The following is a 27,136-nucleotide window of genomic DNA, read 5'->3' as shown; positions in this document are numbered from 1 at the left end:
GCGAGTGAATATGTTCATTTTTCAACAAAATAACCACATTTTTAGACGGTTTTTCGCAAATAACTCAAAAAGTAAGTATTTTGTCGAAAAAACCGTTCTTAGCAAAAATATAGCCTATAAAAAAGTAAAAAAAATGGTGTACGCGTTAGGTCTCTGGATCTCGTAGAACCAGAGTTATAGCCAATGAAATATAGATTCATATTCACCAAATTTCAAATAGAATATTTCGACGTGAAATATCCAAAAAATTAAGCACTTTTTGGGGAAAACCCATTTTAACTTTTTTAAAGTGTTTAAAAAAAGCTTTATTTCTGTTTTTACGAAAAGTTTCTAGCATTAAATTTAAGCAAGTTACGCTCAAAATAAAGTTGGTCCCTTTTGTTTTTGCAAAAAAAAAATCGGGAAGACCACCCCCTAATTAGCAACTTAAATGAAATTAATCGTTGCCGCTCCATAAATTATTTTACTTATATTGTGTTTATATGATCTGTAAGTTTCATCGATTCAAATTGTTTATTTTTGAAAAAATTTGGTTTCAAAGTAAAATTTTTAAAAATTTAAATTTTGAAAAATATGCTTTTTTTTAAAATAACTTAAAAATTGTTAGAGATACCAAAAGTCTCGAAATACAAAAAAAGTCAGATTTGCTTTTCTGAATATCATGTATTTTTTTGTTTTTCTGTTAGACAAAAATTGATCAAGATTTGGTGTTTCTAAATTTGCATACATTCGTGATCAGTGACTCGTTCAACCCCTTTTAACTACAGCCGTTTCAATAATAAGGACTTTGAACCGATGAAACTTACAGATCATATAAACAATATATACACGAGTCAAGAAACTTGTGAAGTCGTTACGATTAAGTTCATTTAAGATACTAATTAGGGGGTGATTTTCTCGATTTTTTTACCAAAACCAAAAGGGACTAACTTTATTTTGAGCGTAACTTGTTTAATTTTGATGCTAGAAATTTTTTTTATAAAACAAAAATGAAGCTTTTTTTAAACACTTTAAATAAGTTTAAATGAGTTTTCCCCGAAATGTGCTTCATTTTTTGTTATTTCACGTTAAAGTATTCCACTTGGAATTTGACGAATATGAACCTATATTTCATTAGCTATAACTCTGCTTCTACTAAATAAAAAAACGTGATATATTCACTATTTTTTTAAATTTTTTATAGGCTATATTTTTGCTAAGAATGCTTTATCGACAAAATACTTACAATTTGAGTTATTTGCGAAAAACCGTCTAAAAGCGTGGTTATTTTGTTGAAAAAATGAACATATTCACTGCCAAATAACTCGAAAGTATTGACTTAGTGAAAAAACTCTATAGAACAAAAGTTACTTTAAATTAGCCAGTTTACCCATTTCCTGACTTTGTTTGGACGAATATTTTTTAACCCCCAAGAGGGGGTGAAAACCAGGGCAAAAGCACATATCGGCACAATATCACTTTTTTTCTTTGACTTGTTAGCTGTGTGTATGCCAAATTTCATGTCAATCCAAGCGGTTCTTTAAAATTTAAAGGTTTTGCAATATTTTACCGTTAATGAATGGACTACTAGCAAAAGTCGCCACAGCAAAAATGACCACAATATGGAATGACTGTCAAATTTCAAGAGAGTTAAAGATGGGGTTGATCAACTTCTTAATATTCCCAATACTAACCTACGGATGTGAATCTTGGACTCTGAGAAATTCGGAAAGAAGAAAGATAGACGCCACTGAAATGTTCTGTTGGAGACGAATGCTACGAATTCCTTGGACCGACCATAGAACAAATAATTCAATTTTAAGAGAGCTTAAAGTTAGCCAACGACTCTCCAGTAAAGTCCATCTCCAACAATTAAAATACTTTGGACATATGGAAAGACTCATTATACAAGGAAAGGTGGAAGGCCGAATTGAAGAGAGAGGTCCTCCGTAGAATGATAGAGAGAGATAAAAAGAATGCTAGAAATAGCAGAGATGAAAACCCTTAGAAAAATCGATGGTAAGACTCTATGGGACAGAGCTAGAAGTACAAATATAGAGATATACGACAGAGATGTAAGGTGGAGAACGTTAATAACTAGGTAATATTAGAATGGAATGGTCACATAAGCCAAATGACAAGAAATATAGGAGTAAAAAAGGCGACAGACATTTCACCAATAGGAAGACGATCAGTGGGAAGACCACGAAAACGATGGAACGGCAACTTACTTGAGGCACATTGAAAAACATAAAGCCATTTCTAGGCAAAAAGAAGAAGAAGGAGAATTAAAAACAAAATATTATGTAAAACAAACCAAAATTTTAGTTGATTCTTATTTAAAATAGAATATTATATTAAACTGGTCTTCTCAGACAGCTAAAGAAGTAGTTGGTAAAGCAAATTTTGCTTTATATTATGTCATAAGCTTTTCATAGACTGTCTCCATACTTGTTTTTGAAACTTTACAAAAGTTATGCCATCCCTCACCCTCACAGTATCGGTTTTCCCGCCCTAATTTCGAAGGGATATTAATTTAATAGACGTAGAATTACGAAGTTACCTATTAACTTTGAAAAGTTAAGCTATGAAACAAGACAATAAGTAATCTCAAGATGGCTCCATTCCATTGACTGAAAGACGAACAAGGAGCTATAATATTATAACTACTTAGAGAATTGTTAAAGGGGACTTTTGGAGAACATTAAGTTTTTACTATACAAAAGTTTATAAACAAAGACTAAAGAAAAAGAGAGTGTAAGAGCGTTAAAAAGTTAAGACGTGATAAAAACAACAGATGTTAATGACAAATGGAACATGATACAAGAAACGTTAGTAGAGGCAGGAAAGAAAATATTACAGACAAAAATAAGAAAAAAACAGAGATGGATGACTTCAGAAATCCTAGAGTTAATGAAGGAAAGAAGGAAACATAAAGGCAGGAGTAAGGCAAAATACAAAGAAATACAGAGGTTAATAGGAAAGAAAATAAAAGAGGCCAAATCCACCTGGCTGGCAAATCAATGCAGTGAAATAGAAGAATATTCTAAAAAGCTTGATAGCTTTAATATGCATAAGAAAATGAAGGAAATCACAAATACACACCGAAAAAAGGAAAATGGCCTTCTTAAAGACATAAATGGAAAAATTATTATAGAAGTTAAAGAGAAATTAAAAAAGTGGAAGTCGTACATAACAGATCTATTTGAGGATAATAGACAAGAACCGGAAGAAATCGACAGTCAAACGGCACCAGAGATCATAATGGAGGAAATCGAACAAGCAATACGAAACGCAAAAAACGGAAAAACTGTAGGTACAGACGAAATACCTGCGGAATTACTGAAATCTCTAGACGATAAAACTCTACCTGTACTACTGGATCTGTTTAATGAAGTATATAAAACCGGAAAAATCCCTCAGGAATGATTGGTGTCCACCTTTGTAACAATACCAAAAACAATATATGCCAAAGATTGTTCAGAATATAGGACAATATCACTAATAAGCCATACCCTCAAAATATTTCTAAAGGTGGAAATATGGAAGATTATACAGAATTGGAATATGGAATATGAATATTGGAATATGAATATGGATTCATGGAAGATTATACAGAAAGCTAGAAGATGATATGGATGATACTCAATTTGGCTTCAAAAGGACTTGGAACAAGAGAGGCATTGTTTGCGTTTAATGTCCTCTCTCAAAGATGCTTAGATATGAACCTGGATATTTATTCCTGTTTCATCGACTTCGAAAAAGCGTTCGACATAGTCCGACATGAAAAACTAATAGAATTATTGAAAAACAGAGATATAGACAGACGAGGACGAGACTTACGAATTATCATCAATCTGTATTGGAATCGAAAGAGCGATAGAAGAACAAGAGTCCGAGAATATTGATATAAAGAGAGGGATAAGACAGGGTTGTGTTCTGTCGCCGCTACTGTTTAACGTGTACAGTGAAACCATATTTCAGGAAGCGATAGCGGAACTAAGTGATGGAACCTGTATAAACGGAAAAATAGTAAATAACATAAGATTCGTTGATAACACCGTTATAATGGCAGACACCCTGCCTTTCTGTTGCAAAGCCTATTATTCTTTGGCCATTATCGTTCGACACCTCATGCTTACTATATTTCCCTATTATGTGCTCGTATATACTCTCTCTTCCGACTTTGGCGTTGCAGTATCCCATTATTATTTTGATGTCAAATCCTGTATCTACTTTTACCGTAACATATATATCTCGAGTTATAGGAGAATATGATTTTTTTAAATTATCTAACTAGAATTTCAAATGAACATATTTCACCTTTCCTTGTTAAAAATTTTGCATTCCAACGACCGCAACGTTAAACACCTCATATAACGTTCTGGTCCTTTCTACCCTCGGTCCTCGGACATAGTTAAGGCCAAAAATTCCGTTTCCGGTACGTGATTTAAGGATTTCGGTCTGGAATCGGAATAGATTGAGTCTTCCAGTTACTGATTTACATAATTCATTTCGCAGGCAGCTTCGACGTGTACAATATCGAGACAGCCATGCCGAAGATCGATTTGGAGGCCATCGAATGCCACCTCAGGGCAGCCAGGGAGGAGGAACGAAGGGTGAGTAGAGAGTTTTCATTCAGAACGACATTGTTGTAGCTTTAAATGAAACAATCGAATTCCAATTATAGTAAAGTCAATGGCGTATGACAATGAAGTAATATTTATCTAATGTTGATATTTATACTCTGGGCTAATTTTAGCAAAATACAAGGAACAGTTATTTACCAGCAATTTTATTGCTGGAATCGAATCTTATGATTGTATATATTAATAATATAGGTAAGAAAAGTCCGCAGATAGTGTGCTATGTTTTTTATAAACAAAATGGCGCTCGAAAATCGTGTTTTTTTCAATTTTTGCTCTATAACTCCAAAGACTTTAACTTTACAACAAAAACACCCAAATAAAAATTCACCGCAATTAAATTCTGCATAGAGACTTGTTTTTCCCGATTTACTTCGACGAAAATTTTTCACGGAAAATTTGGGTTTTTCCAACAAAATTTTTAATTTTCAACTAAAATTTTAGATAAGTAATTGTTTATCAATAATTAAATAACTTGGTAATGTAAAAGCTCTTTTCATATAGATTATAATTCCGGAAGCCGATGGAAATTGAATGAACAGTTTAGCAACAATTGAATTGTTAATTAAAAATTTACGGTCACTATAATAACCACAATAATTATGATACATAAGAATAACTATGATTTTTGCATAAAAAAACACTGTACCTATCTAATGTATTTTACAGAATTGAAATTGGACTATTTAAGCGGCCTCAGGAATGTTTTAAAATTATCAACAATTTTTTGGCTTATAAACAAATAAAATATCTCGGGAAATATTAAATCATGAAAACAATAATTTCCGCTGCCAATAGGTTAATTACCTTTAAGTTTTTGTGATAACTGCCACACTTCACACTTCTGAGCTATAGACGATTACTGGTTTTAATATGGTATTCTATATTCTTTTTTTTCGTTTCCGGTCTTATATTCTTTTGCCATAATACTGAATTCAACGCACCTATAACTTGTTTTCCTTTGGTTATTCTGTCTTTTATGGCTTCATCACTTTCCCTGTCTTTGTCAGTTTTACCCCCAAACATGTACATTGGTCACATTTCTTAATGGTTTCATCTTCTAAGTCGAGGTCATCTGCAGTATTTTCTCCTCCTACGGAAAGATATTGTGTTTTTTAGACATTTACTTCGAGGCCCCATTTTTTGTACTCTTCCATTAGTTTTCTAGCCATATACTCCAGGTCTTCTTTGTCTTGGGCGATAACTATCTGGTCATCTGCATAGTACAACATATATAACGCTTCATCCCCAATAGATAGCCACATCCCTTTACACTTCTTTTTCCAGTGCCTGAGTGCTTCATCGATATATATGTTGCACAGTATGGGAGATAAACAACAACCGTGCTTCAGTCCTTTTGTTACCTGAAAACCATTAGACACCTCTTTTCCTATTTTAACTTTTGCTATTGTGTTCTTATATAGCATAGCTCTTTAATAGCGTCGATTAGTGTAACGCTGATACTGGTTTTCTCCAATACTTCCCACAACTTCGCAACAGGCACGGTGTCATATGCTTTTGTTAAATCGACTAAAAGTAAATGCACTTCTCGAGATCTGTGTTCTTTTCGAGAGTATTTGGGATAAGCACATAATACTATCTATTGTGGATCGTCCTGTTCTGAATCCGTTTTGTTCTTCTGATTAAAAAGGACGGTATTCTTCGCGTATGCGTTCTTTTATAAGTCTTCCATATAATCTACTAAGCTTGCCCGTAACAGTTATACCCCGATAGATATTGCAATCTTCCTTATTTCCTTTCTTATGGATAGATGTAATCCATCCTTCTTTACAACTTTGTGGCACTGGTTCTCCATGCAAGTGTCTATTGAAAACTTCTGTTAGTATCTCGAATAGTTTGTTGGTTCCAATTTTTATTAACTCTGCATATATCCCCTCTGGACCAGGAGCACGTCCATTTTTCAGCAGTGATGCCTTTTTTAGTGTCTTCGATGTTAATTGTTGATGGCTCCCCTTAAATCAGGAATTCATGTTGTTCTATGTTTTTGTATTCTGGTCTTCTTCTACTAACAGTGTTTTATAATGCTTTTCCCATTTTTCAGGTTCTATGGAGTGTATGGATATTTGTTCTGTTTTGTTGGATCAGATGTTTTTTATAAACCTCCAGGATTCTCTTGATTTGCGGCCGCCGATGTACGTATCTAATTCCTGACATTTTCTTTCCCAGCTTTAATTTTTTGATTCTATTATCGTTGATATAAATTTATTTACCATTTCTCTATATTCTCTTTTATGTTCTTGATCTTTTGTTGCCAGCCATCTGTGATATAATTTTTGCTTTTGTTCTTTCATTTTCTGTAGTTCATCGTTCCACCAATAGGGATGTTCACTAATTTTTAAATATAGTTAAATTCAATAGATTACAAGGTATATAAAAACGTAACAATCATAAAACTGTTTAAATTAAAAATGTATATTTTTTAAGATAAATGAGTTCATAATGTTGATTTTCTTGGAGGCTAGAAAAACGGTACCCTGCAGCGAGGCTACGGTCTGTGACGTCAGCAGTCGTAACGTCTTTGATCGACGACTAGTTTTTTATACTTATTTACTCAGTGTATTTGAATGTGCGCAGTTTTTTACGTATTTAGTTATTAAAAATGAAGCCAAATAAGTGGTGTTTTGTTCCTGGGTGTGTAAATACATACATCAAAAAAACAGTTCTGACAAGATTTTTATTACCGTTCCAGCCAATTTAAAACAGAAAAAGAAATGGTTTGTTGCAGCTAGAACTTAAAATAACTAACTTAAAGAACTAACTTAATAAAATAAACATTATAGAAGTTTTCCAGAGACTTTCGGCCCTTGGTAATAATGTAATTGTTCTTTCTGCATTTACATTTTTCAAAAATACATGTTAGTTTTCTCAGGGTTCGAAAAAAATGAATGAATTTAAATATCATTGGACCAAGATTTTGCATTTACCCCCTTAAGGAGTAAATGAAAAAGTTTCGGGATCTCAAATTTGTATTCCTTAAACTGGGATATTCCTAAAAACGGGATTCTAATAATACATACAGTAAAAGTAAACCTTGAAATAACTACATGTGGATGTAGGTATGACTTTATATTATATTAAAATCATTAATAATTTAGTGAAAAGATTGGTTGAAATGAAAATGTGTAATACCCAAGTTCAAAAATATTTTTTACCTTGGAACAGTTGTCAACTCGAAATACGAAACAACCGAAATAAGATCTAGAGTTAAAAAGGACATAGCAACATTTAACAACAAGAATGAGAAATATTTTCACCCATTGCGACATAATATCTCTCCCACTAAAAATGCGGCTGCTAAAATGTTATTATTTCCGGTCTTGCTATATGGCGCAGAGGCCTGGGCAATAATGGAAACATTAATGAAAAAGCTAGAGGCATTCGAGATGTGGGTGTACCCACGTATCCTCAAAATATCCTGGGCGACCCACACCAACGTATTGCGTCGAATGGGAAAACAAAAAGAAATCTCTTTTACAATTAAGAAACGAAATCTTAAATATTTCGGTCATATCATGAGGCATGATAAATATCGTATACTCCAACTGATAACGCAAGGTAAAATAGAGAGCAAACGCGGACCCGGAAGAAAAGACACTCATGACTTTAAAACTTACGCCAATGATTTGGACAAAAATCGATCGAGTTATTCAGAAACGCCGCAAATGAAATTAAAATTGCCATGATGATAGCCAACGACCACAACGGACAAGGCACATGAAGAAGAATAAAAATATTTTTAATACACATAACCAAGGTAAAGTAATAACCAGCCAATGTATGTATACAATATGCATGCATACAATGCATGCATACAACTTTCTCTATTTTTTTTTGTGGAGTATTAAGCATTTATTTTTTTAGCTTAAAGAAGACATGGAAAATTATATGGAATATACACTCAGTAAAGCTGTGGTAGATTTATTTTTTTACAAGATGCCAATAAATCATACACCATAGTTACATCTACACTACAGTCGGTAGTTTATACGAAACGAATCGGCTTTCTGAAAACCTTCTTCCATTTTATTTGTTAATTTTTGTTCCACCCAAAATATGTCCTTACTCCTTACAAACAGTCTATCCACTTTAAACTAAACAAATTCACTATAAAACTCCACTTTAACCCTGATAAAACAAGAAGAGAACAAAATAAAATGACCTGAAACGTCAAACAGGTAAACAATAACACTATGAGAATGGCGCGCGCTGGAGTATGCGACTAGTGACGTCAAGCCAATAGAGAAGCGTTCTCGAAATTTAAAATAATGCTAGATTTCTAATCAAGATTTTTTATAGACAGACTTTTTGATTCTTTTGAAATTTTAGACAATTATTCCTAGGGTGTTTCTTAATCGTTTTACATGTTTGAAATGACTTTTTAATTTTTTGTGAACATCCCTATTATTTGTCTTTCTGGGTTTATTTTCTCTTATACCTTTAAGGCTTCTTTGCAAGACCTTCCTGTCGTAAACCCCGCCTAATCTTCTACGATTTTATTTGAGATAGATTTTTCCAGTTTTAACATTTTTGACAGACATTTTTGTGTTGACTGTAAAAACCATATTGATCTGTCTGCGTTATTAATCTAGAGCTTTGATTTATAACGGGCAATAAATAAAACAAGAACAGCCATGATATTTGGCGTTTACATTGGTGTTCTTGTATTTCCCAACACCCAACACCGAATTTCCATTCGGCTTTAACATGCAGATAAACCGCATTAATTAGAGATGAATTTGAGTAATCGAGGGTGATCATTTAATATTAGGTTTAATGTGATCATTGCATGGACCGTTGATGCTGGATACATCTTCAGTAGCGTTCTGCCGATATCTCATCTGGCATTTTAATGTCATATGTTATTTTCAACCGGGATACATATTGATAAAAATATGCAAACATACTAATGTGTAAAGAAATATTTCTTGGTATTTAATCTTTATCTAACTATTAAGATAAATAAGTACAGGATCCGTAGAAAGGTTCATTTTCTACGCAGTATATTTTAAAAAGCTTCTTCTTAAAGTGCTTATCCGTTCTGGATGTTGGCAATCATCATGGCTATCTTGACTTTGTTTAGCGCAGCGCGGAACAGTTCAGTGGTATTCGTGTTATACCACTTTCGTAAATTTTGAAGCCAGGAAATGCGTCTTCTTCCCGGTCCTCTTTTACCATTTACCTTCCCTTGTAGAATCAGTTGGAGAAGGCCGTAACGTTCTTGATTTCTCATTACATGTCCTAGATATTCTAATTTTTTTGTTTTGATGGTTTTGAGAATCTCACACTCTTTCCCCATTCTACGCAGGACTTCCACATTAGTAATTCGGTCAACCCAGGATATACGTAAGATGCGCCTATAACACCACATTTCAAAAGCTTCGAGCCGATTCATAGATGCAACAGTTAGTGTCCACGCTTCCATTCCGTAGAGCAGCACTGTGAATATGTAGCATTTCAACAGACGGTATTTTGTTTTTAATGATATGTCTCGACTGTTGAAAATGGGTCTCATTCTAACGTATACTGCTTTCGCTTTTATTATTCGCTGTTTAATTTCTGTCGAGTGGTCCCATTGGCTATTTAAATTCGTGCCCAGATATGTATATTGCTCAACCCTTTCGATATTCTGTTGGTTGATTGTAAGTTGAGCGTTTAGTATTGGTTTTTACTAATTGTCATAAATTTGGTCTTCTTTATGTTTAGAGCTAGTCCGTATCTGTTGCTGACTTCCGTTATACGATTTGTTAATATCTGTAAATCATTCAGATTATCGGCAAAAACTATGGTGTCATCTGCATATCTAATGTTATTCAACCATTCACCATTTACTAATACTACCTTCGCACAACCGTCTAAAGCTTCCAAATACCCATTCAGAGTAAATATTGAATAATAGTGGTGATAAAATACTCTGTGGTACTCCTCGTTCTATTGCAATTTTATCAGTCAACTGGTCTTCTATTTTGATTTTGGCCGTTTAATTGTAATAAATGTTTCTGATAATTCTTAGATCTTTGTTGTCAATTCCAATTTCTTGCATTAGACTTATTAATTTGTCATGTTTACTTTTAAAAAGCTAACTGAGAAAATTCAGGGATATTGAGGAAAATACAAAGAGATATTCAGGATGGATAGCGGGAGAAGGCCAAGACCAGGGCGATAACTGGGGAGGCCAGAGCCCACTTATCATAGGATAGAAATAAAAGTCAGGGTAGCAATCATGTACCATGACCAATGGGTCACCAAGGATAACTAGTTTTCGTCGTGTGAACTATTAAAAAAGGGTTTAGCCATGGTTGGAACGTTTAGAAAAAAATAAAGCGCAGAATTTTCGTCCTCAACGCAATGTTTACGCAAAAGTTAACGCTATTATCACATGTTCCGAAACGAAACAGATGCATTTTAGTAACCACTTCTATTTTATATATTCTATACGTATTTCTTCTTCCTGAACCTCGCTTTCCAAATGTTTTACCTTGCAGGATAGTGTTACAAAACTGACTTGACTTTTCTATGATCTTTTAGGCACTAAGGTTTAATTTTAGTTGACTTTATTTATTTTGAATAACTTACTTCTAAACAAATGAAAAACACTGAATTTATATTATTTATTTTACAAACTACGTAATTTATTTATTACACCAAATCTACTAATTTATCTAATTACAAATTCAAAAATTATACCGCGCCCGTTACATATCAAAGTACACCGACGGTTTCAAATTCACAACTAACTTCTAATTCCAAAAATGTCTATTTATATAGTTATGTACAATTAGTCTACTGATTTCCAGAAAAATCGAAAGGTAAATATTATTTAAAGAATAATAAAAAAAGGTTTATCGATGGCCTTCCAGAAGCGCCGATTGTAAAAAGTTTCTATTTGTCTCGCCGGCAGAGAGGGTCAGACAGTTTGACGACAGAAGCTTCCGGAACGAAATAGGCCAGGTTGTGAGCGGCCTATAAATAATGTCACAATAGTTTGTAGAAAGGCATATCTAGATTGGTGGTGGTCAGTACCTCTCGGTTCTCCTTCATTTTTTTGAGGACCTCATCATATGTTACTCAGTCAGTCCATGGGATTTTAAGTTTTCTCCGATATAGCCACATCTCAAATGCTTCCAATTTTTCGCACATAATATATTATATTCGTTCAAGGTCCACGATTCAACATCATAAAAAATGACAGAGAAAACGTAGCATCGCCGAATTTTTACTCTTTTACCAAGAGAGAGGTTGTGGCTCTTGAAAAAGGCCCCCATACGGTTGAAGATTGATCTAGCTTTTCCAATGCGCGCTCTTATCTCTTGGTTGTTGGTCCATTATTCATTTATTATGGTGCCGAGGTAGTTGTAGTGCCTCACTCTTTCTATAGGGGTTTGGTTGACGTAGGCTCTCTGTTATCTTTTTCTTGCTAATAATACGTCAAGTGGCTGTAATTTGTAAGAACAATGAACATGGAATGTGGATTCATAGACAGATTATTCCATGGAGATTTAATAAAATAGGTTTCTTGGTTAAAAAACATTCGTGAATGGACTCAGATAGCAAATGCAGGACAATTATTGTTCCATATTGCAGAAGATGAAGAAGTCTTCGCAATGGTTATCGCTTACGTTGAGTACGCGAGTCTTTACCCGTGCGTCATCACTTAAAGCATACGAAATAAGTCGGAAATATATTTCACGCAACAACAACTGACAGAAAGTGGCTACTGTTCCGATTACGGGTTTTATTATAAAATTTGACGTTATCAAATATATAGAATGTCAAATGTAAGTTTTGCTTCAAAATTTTTGCGCAGAATTACAGCTACATTTGAAGTAGCTTAATAAATTCTTTTATTATTATTGATTAATAAATAAATAAACAATTTATAAAAAAATCCAATAACATATTTTATTTTTGTTATTTTATTCACTTTGGCGGAAATCTAAACACAGTCATTTCTTTACTGTGTGAATGACGTTAGCTTTGTATGTTTTAAATATTAATTGCCTAAATATAATTATTTACCTTAAAATTTCAAAGCCCAATATAAAATTAGTTGTGAAAACAACTGTTTGTGTAATATAAAGAAACTTCAAAACGCAAAAATTCGACAAAAACCGCAAAAAGTTCAACTGACTGACAGCCACAAAATTAAACAAATCAGAAACGTCAAACAAATTGTGCTTAAAATATGAGAACATACCGAATCGTCTTTTTTTGTACCTATCTCTTTTCAATGCACTGAGTCTAGATGGTTCATAAAAATAACATGTGTTGTTACTTAATAACAAACGGCAGCCAGTTTGTCATGAGTTTCATGCGTGGAAGAGAATGATGCTAGATAAAAAGTATGTGTTTTATCTCGCCAGGTATTAATGACGCACGGGTAAAGACTCGCGGACTCAACTGTACATCTGATAATTTTGATATGACACGTGAAGAAGAAGAAGAATTGCGATGAAATCAGAGTATCGCCATTTTCTTTAATGTTAGTATAAATGTAAAGAATGGTTGTCTAAAACCAATAGAATAGTTGTTGATTCTTTCCTAGGACTAACGTGCTTAAAAATTCTGCACAAATATAAATACCTAATTACACTTTAACCCTTAAGTACTAACATCTTAAATCAATGGCGCAAACACTAACTAACCGCCTGACAGACGGGTTTCACATTTTACTGGTTATTTTTCTTTTGTTAAATATTATAATGCAAAAAAATATTTCGATGACTTACTGAAAGTATTACTTATCTAAAAAACACAGTAATTGATCTAGTTTTTCTGTATTTATTAAAATACAAAACATTATAACAAGAATGGAAGGATTGTCTGTGCGACTTTTTATTCTTGAAAAAAAGTGTGATAAAAATGAAACAAATTAAAGAATCTTGATAAAAATTTATAATCGAGTTAAACAAAGAGTAATAAACATGAAAATAAAAATTTTTTTAAAAAATATTAAAACAAAAAAAAACTGACAGGCACTAAAATTTGTACAGTGTAGCAATGGTAGTCAGTGGCAACATTTTCATCACAAATTGATCCCACTTCGCTTACGTCGTCTTCTACCTCATCAAGTCATTTCAAAAGAGTTTCCTCATAGTCTTTATCCCCTTATTTGAACTTTTTGACGAACTGGGGCACATTATGTTTAATGACGAACTGGGCACAAACACTAACACCCCGTCTATTAGACGGAAATCACACTTTGAGTCTAAATATCTTTCGAATAACAACCTGCAGCAAATTGCCGAATTCAATACTATTAAATAACAACATAACTTGAAAAGTCATAAACGGATGACCTTCAAATTTTTCTAGGAATGGAAATATCCCACTTTCAACAAACGATGCCGTCTGAGAGACGGTGTGTTAGTACTTAAGGGTTAATAAAAAATAACTTTTTTATAACAAAACGTTTTTATTATTTATAGGAGAGAATATAAAATAATTTGACGATATAAAATGCTTAAAATTCCAAAAATTACACTATAATAAAAAAGTACTTTTTATAATAACACGGTTTTCTTATATACAGGACACAACGGTTGTTTAAAATGGTATATATAATATTTATATACAGTATGTCCCTGTAAGTTGTATCCATATGGAAAACTTTTTTATTATTAATTTTACGAAAAAAAGTTATTCTTCATAAAAAGCTCTGCATGGTCCAAAACCTGAGATTTAACCATCAAATATCAAAATTTTTGAATGTTATACGAGGTATGTCAAAAAGTTTGAATTTGACTCAAGAGTAAAGTAGCTTTATTTCTCACAATATTGAAAATTGCTATTATGAAAAGTTGTTTGGAATTAAAAACTATATTCTAATATGCAATTACATCCTTCTAATTGGAAAAAAAATATTTTTTGAAAAATTATGGATAAATAACTTTATTTTCAGTTATTTGAATTCTGATAACTCTTTTATTATTAATTTTACGAAAAAAAGTGATTCTTAATAAAAAGTTCTGGATGGTCTAAAACCTAAAACACAACCATCTTATATCAAATATTATCAATTTTATACGAGGTATGCCAAAAAAATAAATTTAGATCAAAAGTAAAGTACCTTTATAGTTTAGAATATTTCAATTAGAAGTATGTAATTACATACTGGAACATAGTTTTTAATTTTAAATAACTTTTTAAAATAACAATTTTCGATATTGTGAAAAATAAATGGATTTTACTCTTGAGCGAAATTCATATTTTTTGACATACCTCGTATAAAATTGATAAAATTTGACATAAGATGGTTGAATTTTAGGTTTTAGACCATGCAGAACTTTTTATTAAGAATCAATTTTTTTCGTAAAATTGATAATAAAAGAGTTTTCTGAATTGAAATAACTGAAAATAATGTTAGTTATCCATCATTCATAAAAAAAAATTCAATTAGAAGGATGTAATTGCATACTAGAATATAGTTTTTAATTCCAAACAACTTTTCATAATAGCAATTTTCAATATTGTGAGAAATAAAGCTGCTTTACTCCTGAGTCAAATTCAAACTTTTTGACATACCTCGTATAAAATTCAAAAATTTTGATATTTGATGGTTAAATCTCAGGTTTTGGACCATGCAGAGCTTTTTATAAAGAATAACTTTTTTTCGTAAAATTAATAATAAAAAAGTTTTCCATATGGATACAACTTACAGGGACATACTGTATAATAATTAACTCATAAAATATGAATGTTAAGTATATCGACTTTTAATTATTTATTAAAAAAATTAAATAAAGATACGCAACAGCCGTGTTCGAACTAGGGACCTCTCGATCTGCAGTCTAATCCCACTGACCCACCATCAATTTGTAGATATCGATTTATTAACGTACTTTAAAATATCATTGCATTAGTCATATTTTTAAAATAGTTTGAAATTAAAAAAAAATCGATTTATCCATACAGGGTGATTGATTAGTGAGGTAAAGCTCCGTAGATCCGTTATAGTAATAGATAGCAATAAAACTTAACAAGTAACAAAAATTGTAGCCAACTTTGATTACAGATTGATAATCAGTAATCGTAAATTATCAGAGACAATTCAGTCATGGCTTACCTAAAATTTGGAATATTTAGACCCGTAATTAAGAGCAAACAGTAGCGATCAACAGGTAGCAACAAACGCGTTCCAAGATTGCGGCTCTAATTTTGAATATTTTGTCGAGATATTTGGCACACATATTCGTAATAATATAATAAATAATGGCGGTACAGAGCCCGATTTCAGAAACACGTTAGTACGTGGAAATTACTCTATAACTAAATAAAATATTGAAAAAAGGAGCATGTACCGCCATTAAGAAAGACAAAAAATACACTTTCTTCAAATAAACTTTTTTATCCCGTGCCTAGATTTTGTGTCACCTTGGAACTACTAAAAATCGATTTTTTTATAACAAGAAATCGAACGTCACTTACTAGGCAACATTTCGCGCCTCTGTGTATAAAAATTATTGTTTTTGATAGTATAAACGTCACTGTCAGTGTCGAATTACCGACGCACTGTTGCCTCACTTTTGAAAGTTCGCAGCACTTTCGCAATCTTGGACCGCGATTGTTGCTACCTGTTGATCGCTATCGCTATTGTGTGCTCTTAATAATTTGCTCTGAAAAATGAAAATATCTCAAATACTAATAAATTTAAACATAGGGAATGTTATATAAAAATTAAAGTACGGTAATAGTACTTTTCGATAGTGGAATTTAGTAATAAATTTAAACATAGGGAATGTTATATAAAAATTAAAGTACGGTAATAGTACTTTTCGATAGTGATATAAAGTACAGGGTGTTTCATTTAAACTTATTAGTTCCTATGTCTATAAATAGTTTACTTTGTTGTATATTCACTTTGCAATTTCTATAAATTGTTGCAATATATCGATTTTGTTTTTTTTTTCTTTACTTTATTAACTTATGTTTTGTATTTATTATTTTGTATATTATTTTTTAACATTATTTAAAAAATCTGTATTTCAAAATAAACATCGACCTGTTTAAGGATTTTTGTCTAAAATAAACTGCAAAATAATTAATTTGTTCTATAATTCAGACGCGCTCTGTATATGAAACATTTTTTTTTTCACAATTAATAATATGCCAACTACAATAATCTATCTCGACTATAAAAATGCGTGTCAATTGCAGCAATGCACACACATTGGATGCGACATACATTGGTGTGATACGACTGTGGTGTCAGTGGTGTGTTTGTTGGCCTATAAACTTTGACCTACAAATCGCCCATCATTCGCATTCGCAAGGATATAGAACAGTAAAATCCGCGTTGTACACGCATGGAACGCATCGAAACAGTTGGTAAGCCGATGCCAGGTTTCATGTGCAGCTACGATTTTAATAGCACAAACGAAATTGTTCCACTGACGCATATTAATGATTTTAAACGTTCAGCTGACCAATTTATTTATAATTAGTGAATATAGTGAATAAGCTGTACGACGATTTATGCATGAATTTTGTTTAATAAGCCATATAATATACGGTCGGCTGTATTAGTCAACGACAAATTTGTAAAATCTTTTTAAAAACGACTTTTTAAACCTTTGGTGGACCCCTGTTGAGCTGCCCCCTCCCACTTGCAAAAATTAAAAAACAAATAGCGCTGATTTACGAGCCATTTATGAGCTTTCGTATCAAGCAAATTAAAAATTTTGAGCTGGTTACTTTGGGCAGGAATTTAATATTTTAGTGGGGGGGCTGACTCGGCCCCCCACTACTTAAAAATAGGGATATTGGATCCATCATTGCGGCAGAATTAAGAGCTATTTATTAGCTTTCGAAGTGATATAGTTCTGATTTTTGATCTCATCCCCTTCACGCCCAAACAATCCTGGAATTGATTCAACTTAAGAGAAAAATGCTGAGAAAAATTAAAATATATCGTATCGCGAATATAATCCGTATAGCGTATAAATTCTATGAATAAACTTTTACAACACCTTATTGAGCTACAACCCCTTCGCAAGAAAACCTCCCCATCTGCCCGGCTTAAAATGAATAAAATTAATTATTTTGCTAGTACATATCGTTTAATAATTTATGAGCTCGCAAAATACGCTCATTTCGATCATCGAATTGCAATTTCTTTTGTATAGTGCAGTCACTGAAGGTAAAAATCAACTATTAAGCGCTGGTTTCCTCGAAATCGGCACCGACAAACTGCGACCGTAGCACTGCGATGAATTACGTCAGATTACGGTGAAAAATTCAAGGTTCTTCACTGGTCGCAGTTGTCGGCACCGCTTTCGAGGAAACCAGCGCTTTATCTTCGATTTCGGTGAACCTCAAGAAACAAAACAAAGTCGTTTGAGGATACCTCAAGAAACAAAAGTGAGATGGTGCCAACTTGGGCTTGGACATCACCCCCAGATCAGTTCTGTCAGTTAACGAGCTCAAAATTTTTAATTTGCGGCATATGAAAGCTCATAAGTAGCTTGTAAATCTAGCTATTTGTTTTTTAATTACTGCAAGTGGGTGGGGGTAGCTCAACAGGGGTGAAGTTTTGGTAGTTTTTGGTTGTAAGAGTGTGCCATGTATCAGTTTTAATGTATTAGTTACACCCTGCCACAATATGGCGTACCTATATTCTTATATTTTTAAAAGGAACATATTAATTTAGTCCCGACATCGACAGTGGGACAGTCTCGTGATGTCGTGTATGGTCCATCTCTATAGATCTTGGTCTGTAGTCGTTCCTTTAAATTTGTGCATTGGTATTTTGCAGATGTGACCAAATATTGGTTTCCTTTTCTTGAATGATGAACCTCTCCATATTTTCCGTGTCTAATTTCATAATATGCCCAAAGTATTGTAATTGTTGTTGTTCGACTTTGATGGAGAGTCTTTTACTGATTTTTAATTCTCTTAAAATCGAAATATCTGTGCTAATTAATCACTATGTATACAGTAAAGGTGATATTCCCAAGGAGAGTTTATAAAATAAAAGTTATTTATATATTACATTATCGGTGTCGATCTAAACATTTGGTTTGAAAATAACCGAATGGATGCATTTGCGTCATGAACTCAATTGGTTTACTCGATCATAAAATTTTCACTAAAAATATTAGAGGAGGTGACTTAACACAATGCTTTTTATATACAATGGCATAGTTCTGTTCTTATAAAAATAAAATTACACGTAGAAAATAAAACAGACTAAGTTTCAATCTAATAATACATAAAACGGTATTAAAATACCATTCTACATCCCATCAGATTGAAAACAGTAGGAACCTTCTTAGACGAAGCAATAAAGCACTAAAATCGGCCTTACCTCCGAAAAAAAAAGGACGAGACGGATCTTAATAATTATTTTTGCATTCGATTCGTGAATGCGCCAGGAAACTTTGTGAACCGGAGCCATGATATAATATTGAAAAACTGCATACAAAAAATGCATTCTTAAAGTGCATCTCAAACAGACAATAAAATAACTCGTCAATTATTGGCGGAAATGAGTTCAATTTTGTTACTCGGGGGTTTTTGGGGTCGCTGAAAACGAATATGACGTCAAAAGTGATCTCCGGAGTACCTGGTGCCAAGGGTACCTACTGTTTACCTCGTCATTAAAATTCATTAAAAAATTAATCAAAAATCATTACTCGGGGGTTTTTGGGGCCGCTAACGACGAATATGACATCGGAAGTGATTTTCGGAGCACCTGATGCCCAGGGATACCTACTGTTTAGCTCTCTTGTGGAGTTTTCGGCAAAAAATTTATTAAAAAATTAGTCAAAAATAATTACTCGGGGGTTTTTGGGGTCGCTAACGACGAATATGACATCGGAAGCGATCTCCGGAATACCTGGTGCCCAGGGTACCTACTTCTTATGGAGTTTTCGGCAAATTCAATAAACAATTAGCAAAAAATCATTACTTGGGGGGTTTTTGGATCGCTGACGACGAATATGACATCTGAAGTGATCTGCTGAGTACCTGGTACCCAGGGTACCTACTGTTTACCTCGTTTTCTGAAGTTTTCGGCAAATTCATTAAAAAATTAGTCAAACGTCATTAGTTACGAGATAAACAGTAGGTACCCTGGGCACCAGGTACACCGGAGATCACTTCCGATGTTATATTCGTCGTCAGAGACCCCAAAAACCCCTGAGTAATGAATTTTAACTAATTTTTTAATGAATTTGCCTAGAGAACGAGGTAAACAGTAGGTACCCTGGGTACCAGGTACTCTGTAGATCACTTCCGATGTCATATTCGTCGTCAACGACCCAAAAACCCCCCGAATAATGATTTTTGGCTAATTTTTTAAAGAATTTGCCGAAAATTCCATAATAAGTAGGTACCCTGGGCACCAGGTACTCCGAAAATCACTTCTGATGTCATATTCGTCGTTAGCGGCCCCAAAAATCCCCGGGTAATGATTGTTGACTTAATTTTTTAATGAATTTTAATGACGAGGTAAACAGTAGGTACCCTTGGCACCAGGTACTCCGGAGATCACTTTTGACGTCATATTCGTTTTCAGTGACCCCAAAAACCTTCGAATAACAAAATTGAACTCATTTCCGCCAATAATTGACGAGTTATTTTATTGTCTGTTTGAGATGCACTTTAAGAATGCATTTTTTGTATGCAGTTTTTCAATATTATATTATGGCTCAGGGTCACAAAGTTTCCTGGCGCATTCACGAATCGAATGCAAAAAGAATTATTAAGATCCGTCTTGTCGTTTTTTTTTTCGGAGGTTCAGTGCTTTATTGCTTCGACTATTTCTGGTAAGAACCTCCGAAGCTTTTAAAAATTATAATCCACACGGATGCCAAGAACCATAGGAAGATGAGGGAATTTTACATTTTGTAATTCACATCCCATCTTGTCAGCATGGTAAAAGCTCCAACGAGAAAATAAAAATAAATCCACTTGTTTCTATACAACGTCTTGACGTTAAGATGTTGACGAGCTGCAACTGGGAATTGCGGTGATGGAACATCGTGCAGAAATTACATACCTCTTGTAAGATATTCTTCTTATTATTGACTGGTTTTACAACTCGGAGTGTCTTCGCCGCATCCACTACAGCCCTCCAATCCTATATAAATCTTCCTTCCACCTTTTTCTGGGACGTCCTAATGATCTTCTACCATCTGATCTCTCATAAAACGCATTCGTCAACATTATGTCTTCCTCTGATCTTACCACATGACCTGCCCATCTTAAACGCTCACTATACTACTCGCGAAGTCGATGGAAGTTCAGCGAGTACGAGAGTGTAGACAGGTACCTCATGCTACTTCGCTGCGCCTCGGTATACTTCCATTCTGTAGCGGTTTTTGCGACCAAGTCAAAGGAATCGAAGTAGGTATCCCCCCGCGTCAATGTGTTCCTCGCGAAGTTGAACGAGTGTGTAGTGACGGATACTTCGGACTTCGGTCAACTTTCCCGAAGTAACTTCGCGAGAGTGTGGTGCGTGCTTTATCCGGTTAGCTTTTACATATCTGTCGATATTTTCTTTCAGTACCATACAGTCACCAATTCAGCATTGTGGCGCCCTTTCCACTCTCATATCAGATCATATCTTTGAGGGGCAAATACCATTCTGAGAACCGTCCTTTCCTCTTGTAAAAAATATAAGTACACAGAACCTGTAAATGGTGGGGGTTTTAAGAAATGGGGCCCTATTAGTTAGTTTTTATATTACTCCTATTTAAACATTCACTGAAAATATTAACTAAGAACGAGATTCGCGACTTGTTTGGGGATTTTAGTTTGCCCAAATGTGTGAGTTCGCGCATTATATATTCCATCTCTCGTAAATTGGGCATCCATCAGTAAATTAGAATTTTATACAATAAGCGATTCGTCTAGCAAATTATAATCGTGGGATTTTATGTCTCTAGATGCAATTGATGGACTTGTTAGATGTGATAATGGTGTATTTTTCCTGTAGTGCCTACCCGTTGCGGATGTTGGCGACCATCGTGGCAATCTATATTTTGCACACTGCTGCTCTGAAAAGATTTGTGGTCGTTGTGTTGAACCACGTAGCCTAGATTTTTCAGCCAGAAAATCCTTCGCCTTGCTGGTCCAGGAATTATTATTTATCCACATTATTACATCTTAATACTCTGTCAACTTATGATTGAGAAACGGCTAATTATCTGCTGGCTGGCCTGGTATTTATTTTAGGATCTGCTTGAACTGTATAAAGATATATGGTCTTCTTGTAAAGGATCTAATGCTCGTTCAGATTTTGATTTAGGAAATGTTTAGGAACTTTCTTCTTAATAATTAAACACTGATCCAAACGTTTGTTGATTCGGAACTTGACGTTCTGGAAATAATTGTTGATACCCTCTGCTGGAATCCCTGCCATTTCCGTCACAAAAACCCGTAAACTAAAATAATTCTGCATGTTCTGCTATTAGAAATTGATGTGGCATTTTGCAATTTATTAAAATAATCTAAAGATCGTACACTATGTACTCAAAAACCCAACGAAAAATCGTCAAAATAGTGTAAGAAACACAAATAAATAGTTCATCAATTGTGTTGTAGTGCTTAAACAAATAAATAAAAAAAAATACCAAGTTTCTTGTAAAAGGTATATATTAAAATACCCTAAATAAGGGTCACAATACAAAACGTTTTCGGATTAAGGAATCCATCATCAGTGTTTAATGAGGATTCATAAGATGGATTCCTTAATCCGAAAACGTTTTGTATTGTGACCCTTATTTAGGGTATTTTAATATATACCTTTTACAAGAAACTTGGTATTTTTGTGATTTATGGTATACAGCCAGCTACAGGAAGTTTATTTTCCTCGTGAAATAAATAAAAATAATAGAAAACAATACAAGACAGTTTTTTGTGCAGAAACAACCAAGTAACAATTTATTTTTTTTGCGTTTCTAAAATCCAATGTTACACTTCAGGAATGCAATATGTATTTTACTTTGCAATATGCAATAAAAATTTATTAGAATATCGAAAACTCAAAGAGATAACAAGAACACAAAGAGATAACATTGGAACAATGATTCTCCACAAATTATTATTTTCAAAATAGAAAAGGCTAGAGTAAATTTCAACAAAATGAGAAGAGTGCTTTGCACAAAAGATCTGAAGTCGGAGCTAAGAGTTAGGTTGGCGAGGAACTACGTTTTCTCGACTTTGTTTTATGGAATGGAAGCTTGGACCTTGAATTCGATATCAATGAAAAACTGGAATCATTCGAGTTGTGTGTGTATGGAAAAATTTTAAAAATATCTTAGATAGAACACGTCACAAACAAAAAGTTTCTGATAAGGATAAATAAATAAATGGAAACCTTAAATAAAATTAAAACAAGAAAATTGGAATATCTCGAACATATTACACGTGGAGAAAGATACAGCTTGCTCCAACTGATTATGCAGGGGAAAATAACTATGATGATTGCCAAAGTCCGTCGTGGAGATTTAAGAAGAAGATTACTTCTTGAAGTGTTACTCGGTCAAAAGCCTTCTTTAAGTCGATCAAAGACAGGAGTGTGGGTCTATTATATTCTAATGCTTTCTCCTCATTACTCATATTGAAGGAGATAAATCATTGATTTGCTGATCAAAGTTTTTTAAGATTTTGTTTCAAACTGAAAGACTACTGAGGTAAAAAGGACTTTTCTTTTCTTGAAGAAAGCAGCTGTCATAGAAAACTATACCTACTTGAGAATGATTTTGACCACTTTTGTATATTTATATCTAGAGCTAGTGTTCATTCCAACAGATCATCACCAACATCATTTCTAGTTTAAAAGCCTATTCCTCCATCTACTGAGCGAAATGTCAAATATTGTATTACATATGAATAACAAAGTATTTTCCAATTTTACTGATTATCTTATGACACTCTCATAAGACGTTTCTCTGAATCATGCCTCTTTATACTAATTTGTAATTTGTTTGTTCATTGATAGCTTTCCTAAAATTCCGCCCACCCCTCCTATCCATCTCAATTATCATGGAATTATCTCAGTCAAAACTATAACAAACACTAGTCACTAGGTCGTTTAGTTAGATCCACAGATGTTAATTCACGACATCTCCTACACCAATAAAACCTTTTATAAAAACATTAGTCTGAATCGGGGATCCGAAAATAGACCTAGTATAACGTGCTCATAAGGGGGCCATCCTCCAAAAGCGACTCCCGGTTATGTATGTATATTATTTCGCGAACTGACATCATCTGGCTGCTGGGAAATTTTTAATTCGAAAAAATTTGTAATAGTTTGTGGTGTTTTCGAGGAGTTGGAAGTTGTTCTTGTGTTGAGTTTTTTTGGTGCATATTGTGCAGATGTGTGTGTTTTGTTTACGTTAATTCAAAGACATGGACCTGGATTTGTCTAGACCTTCAAAAAGTAAAGTAAGTATTTATCTCTTTCTCATAACAACCGGGGTTGTTCAAAAAGTTATGTAATAAAAAGGTCGGTTCAGTTTGCTGATGTTTGGTATTATATCTATTTACCCTATTTTCTATATTTTTATCATTTTAATTATGTATTTTATATTATTTGCATTGTACTGAAACTGGAATATAATCTACATCTACATTATTTTGTAGAAAATTATATCATCAGTGACATCATAGCACTGAACAACACTTTTAGTCTAGGAAACTTTTCTTTTAAGTACAAAAATCTTGTCCATTCTTATCTATAGTTTTGTATTTAACATTCCTATCTTCAACCACTATCATTTTAATTTGATGTTTAGTATAATATTGATATTGATCCTCTGTTGGTACGACATCTCAAAATGTCTCCGTCGTGATGGGCATTTGATTCCTACTTGCCATCCTGTAGACAATTTTAATTAAAATTGTTGTGACCACTTTGTAGGGATATGTTAGTCTATAATGATATCCTACTGCTTAGGCTTGCAAACACTTGATTTCAACTACCAAAAAGAAGAATAAATAAATGGAAAACACCTGGAGATAAGAGGCGAAAGGAAATAAGAAATAAGAGGAGGAAATAAGAGAAATAATCGAGTGCTGGAAGAGGAAGTAGAAAGATTAAAAGGCATTTCAAAAGTCAAAGAATTTCAAATGGACAGGAGGCTCATTTAAGATTGAGGAGAGTTGGAGTAAAGAACTGGCAAAGACTCGTTCTTCACAGAGAAAAGAAGTCAGCTTTAGACCACTCTAGATGGATAGACCCATTACTGAATTTACAAGGAAAGAAGTGAAGAACTGTCAAAATCCTCAAAGCAGAAAATGCACCTGAGGTGGCAAATAGTGCTTAACACCAAGAAATATAGAAGGATACTAGAGAAAAAAGCACTACTAAGATTAGGTAGCTATAGAAGAGATCGTGGGTGTGTTATTCATCCACCTTAGTGTGAAGGGAAGGAAATTAGAAAGCATGCGGGAAGGATGAGCAGGAGAAAGTATTAGCTAAGAATAGCAGCATAACAGAGTGGCAGGAAAATGTACAAATAAGCATAGGGCGGCCTAGACGAGGATATTAATTCTAAATATCGTAGAATGGATAAAGCGCGGTGATAGAAATATACTAATCAGGGCACGGCTCCTTCAGGACCTACCTAAATAAGATGGGAAAGGTTGCGGATGGAAACTGCACAGACTGTTGGAGTAGCTGACCCGGCCGAGCACTGTGTATTTGAGGGCAGAATGTTCGACAGAACATGAAACAGTAAAACGTGAGCATAGAAACGAATTACACAGGAAGGTAGGTAGGATAAATGCCCTACCAGACTGCTGGTACCAATGAGAGGAAAGACTAAATACAAGACAATACTGGAGACAGTAACTTGAATTTTCAGAGAGAAAGAAATATTGGAGAGGAATCTACTGCAAAGATAAGAGAGAGGGAGACACAGAGAGAGAGAGAGAGAGAGAGAGGAAGAGAGAGCTAGAAAGAGAGGGAGAGCTAGAAGGAGGGAGAGAGCTAGAAGGAGAGAGAGAGAGAGAGAGAGAGAGAGCGAAGACGGGCTATACATGAGATGAATCGGTCTGAAAAGGAGTGCTGAATTAACCAATAGACAAAGTAGGCAGTTGCCTAGGGGCCTCGCAAGAAATTCAAATATCGCGCAATACCATAAAAGTGATAGTGGATTTATAAAACTACAGTACAATGCATACTTTTGTTCACATAGAAAGTCTATGTTATAAGAAAAATTCGCTAATGAATGCCTTTTTCTTGAAGAAACAGTACTACAGATTGAAATAAGAAAAAAAATTCGAGAGTGGAGCCGAAAAACGCAAGAAAAAGTAGAAGAAAGAAAATATCCTTAAGCAAGATCGAAAACAGAACCTAAACTTATTTAAACTCAGTTTCACACGGAAATTCACAGTTAGTGAAACTGCAACCAATAAAATGCACGTGATTAAACAGAAATAACTGGGGGAAACATAGCTTCCATAACTGAAGAAGATGAAAAACATGTAACGACAGCTCTATTCCAATTCAAGAAGTTAAAGAAACAGAAATCGAAACTAAGATAGAAATTGAAGTTAGAGATAAATTGGATCTTAAATGCGGAAAACGACATAGGATTATAGAATATGAATACAATAACTGAAGAAGTACGGACATTTTAGATTGGGAAAGCTTTTCAGAATGTAAAAATCTGGAAGTTTTTCAGCATCAAAAAAAATTTTGAAGGCATTACAAGATTTTTACACAATCTATGGTTTTTCGAAAATATATCAGTGGAACAAAAATTAAAAGAGATTGGTTAAAGTATTCTTCCTCAAATGGAATATCGTATTTTCGGTTTGTTCAGTCCGTGTAGGTACAACTTTTTTTCAGCCTCTATCCACCGTTGGGAAGTTATGATCAAATGCTTAAATGAAACTCCACTAAGCGATCTCATTCGTTACGATCTAGTCATTAAAAGAACAAGCAGCACAAGATGGAGTGCAAGGGCACATGCAACAAGACCTTTATCTAAAGGTTACAACGCTTTCGAATCTGCTCGTCATACTTTTGCTGAAGACACTAATCATAAAGCTGAAACAGTTCATGAGGCTAAGCGCTTGTTGAAAGAAATGTCAAAAAACGAAACATTTATAATGAATGAGTTTTGGGCAACAATTTTAGAACGAATCAACACTGTTAGCAAATCATTATAGAGAGAAGAGAAGATAATGAACTTTAAACTGTAGTTTAACTTCTAAATTCACTTTTGGAGTTCCTAATATCCCAAAGATATAATTTTGCTTACTACGAGCAGAAGACCTGCGATCTACAATACTCTGAATATTCCGACGCGAGTAAACGAAAACGAGCAAGAAAACTACATTTTGATGATGCTAATTCCAATTAAGTTTTTCTACAGGGTGGACAAAAGTTAAAAGTTAAAACGTATCCACCAATGTTCGATAAGTTAATTACTGAGCTGAGTCGTCGGTTGACAGTGTACGGGTCAGTGAACTCAATATTTGGTCTTTTGTGTGTTTTTAAAAATTGAGTAATACTCAAATAAATGAGTGTGCTT

The 27,136-nt window shown here is 33.8% G+C and overlaps 1 protein-coding gene across 2 annotated transcripts in view; it reads left to right on the top strand.

The window, feature by feature from the left end:
* Positions 1-27,136, top strand: part of LOC114327075 (uncharacterized) — a 681,522-nt gene that overhangs the window by 603,769 nt on the left and 50,617 nt on the right. For both annotated transcript variants that reach the window (XM_050654246.1, XM_050654247.1), the window contains one exon: positions 4,501-4,598. In XM_050654246.1, the coding sequence (XP_050510203.1) occupies positions 4,501-4,598 (98 nt within the window). The remainder of the gene's footprint in view (positions 1-4,500; positions 4,599-27,136) is intronic.

This window comes from Diabrotica virgifera, chromosome 6 (genome assembly GCF_917563875.1).
Source record: "Diabrotica virgifera virgifera chromosome 6, PGI_DIABVI_V3a".
NCBI classification, from domain to species: domain Eukaryota; kingdom Metazoa; phylum Arthropoda; class Insecta; order Coleoptera; family Chrysomelidae; genus Diabrotica; species Diabrotica virgifera.
The sequence above is the reverse complement of the archived record's forward strand: the minus strand, read 5'-3'. Positions and strand labels throughout refer to the sequence as shown.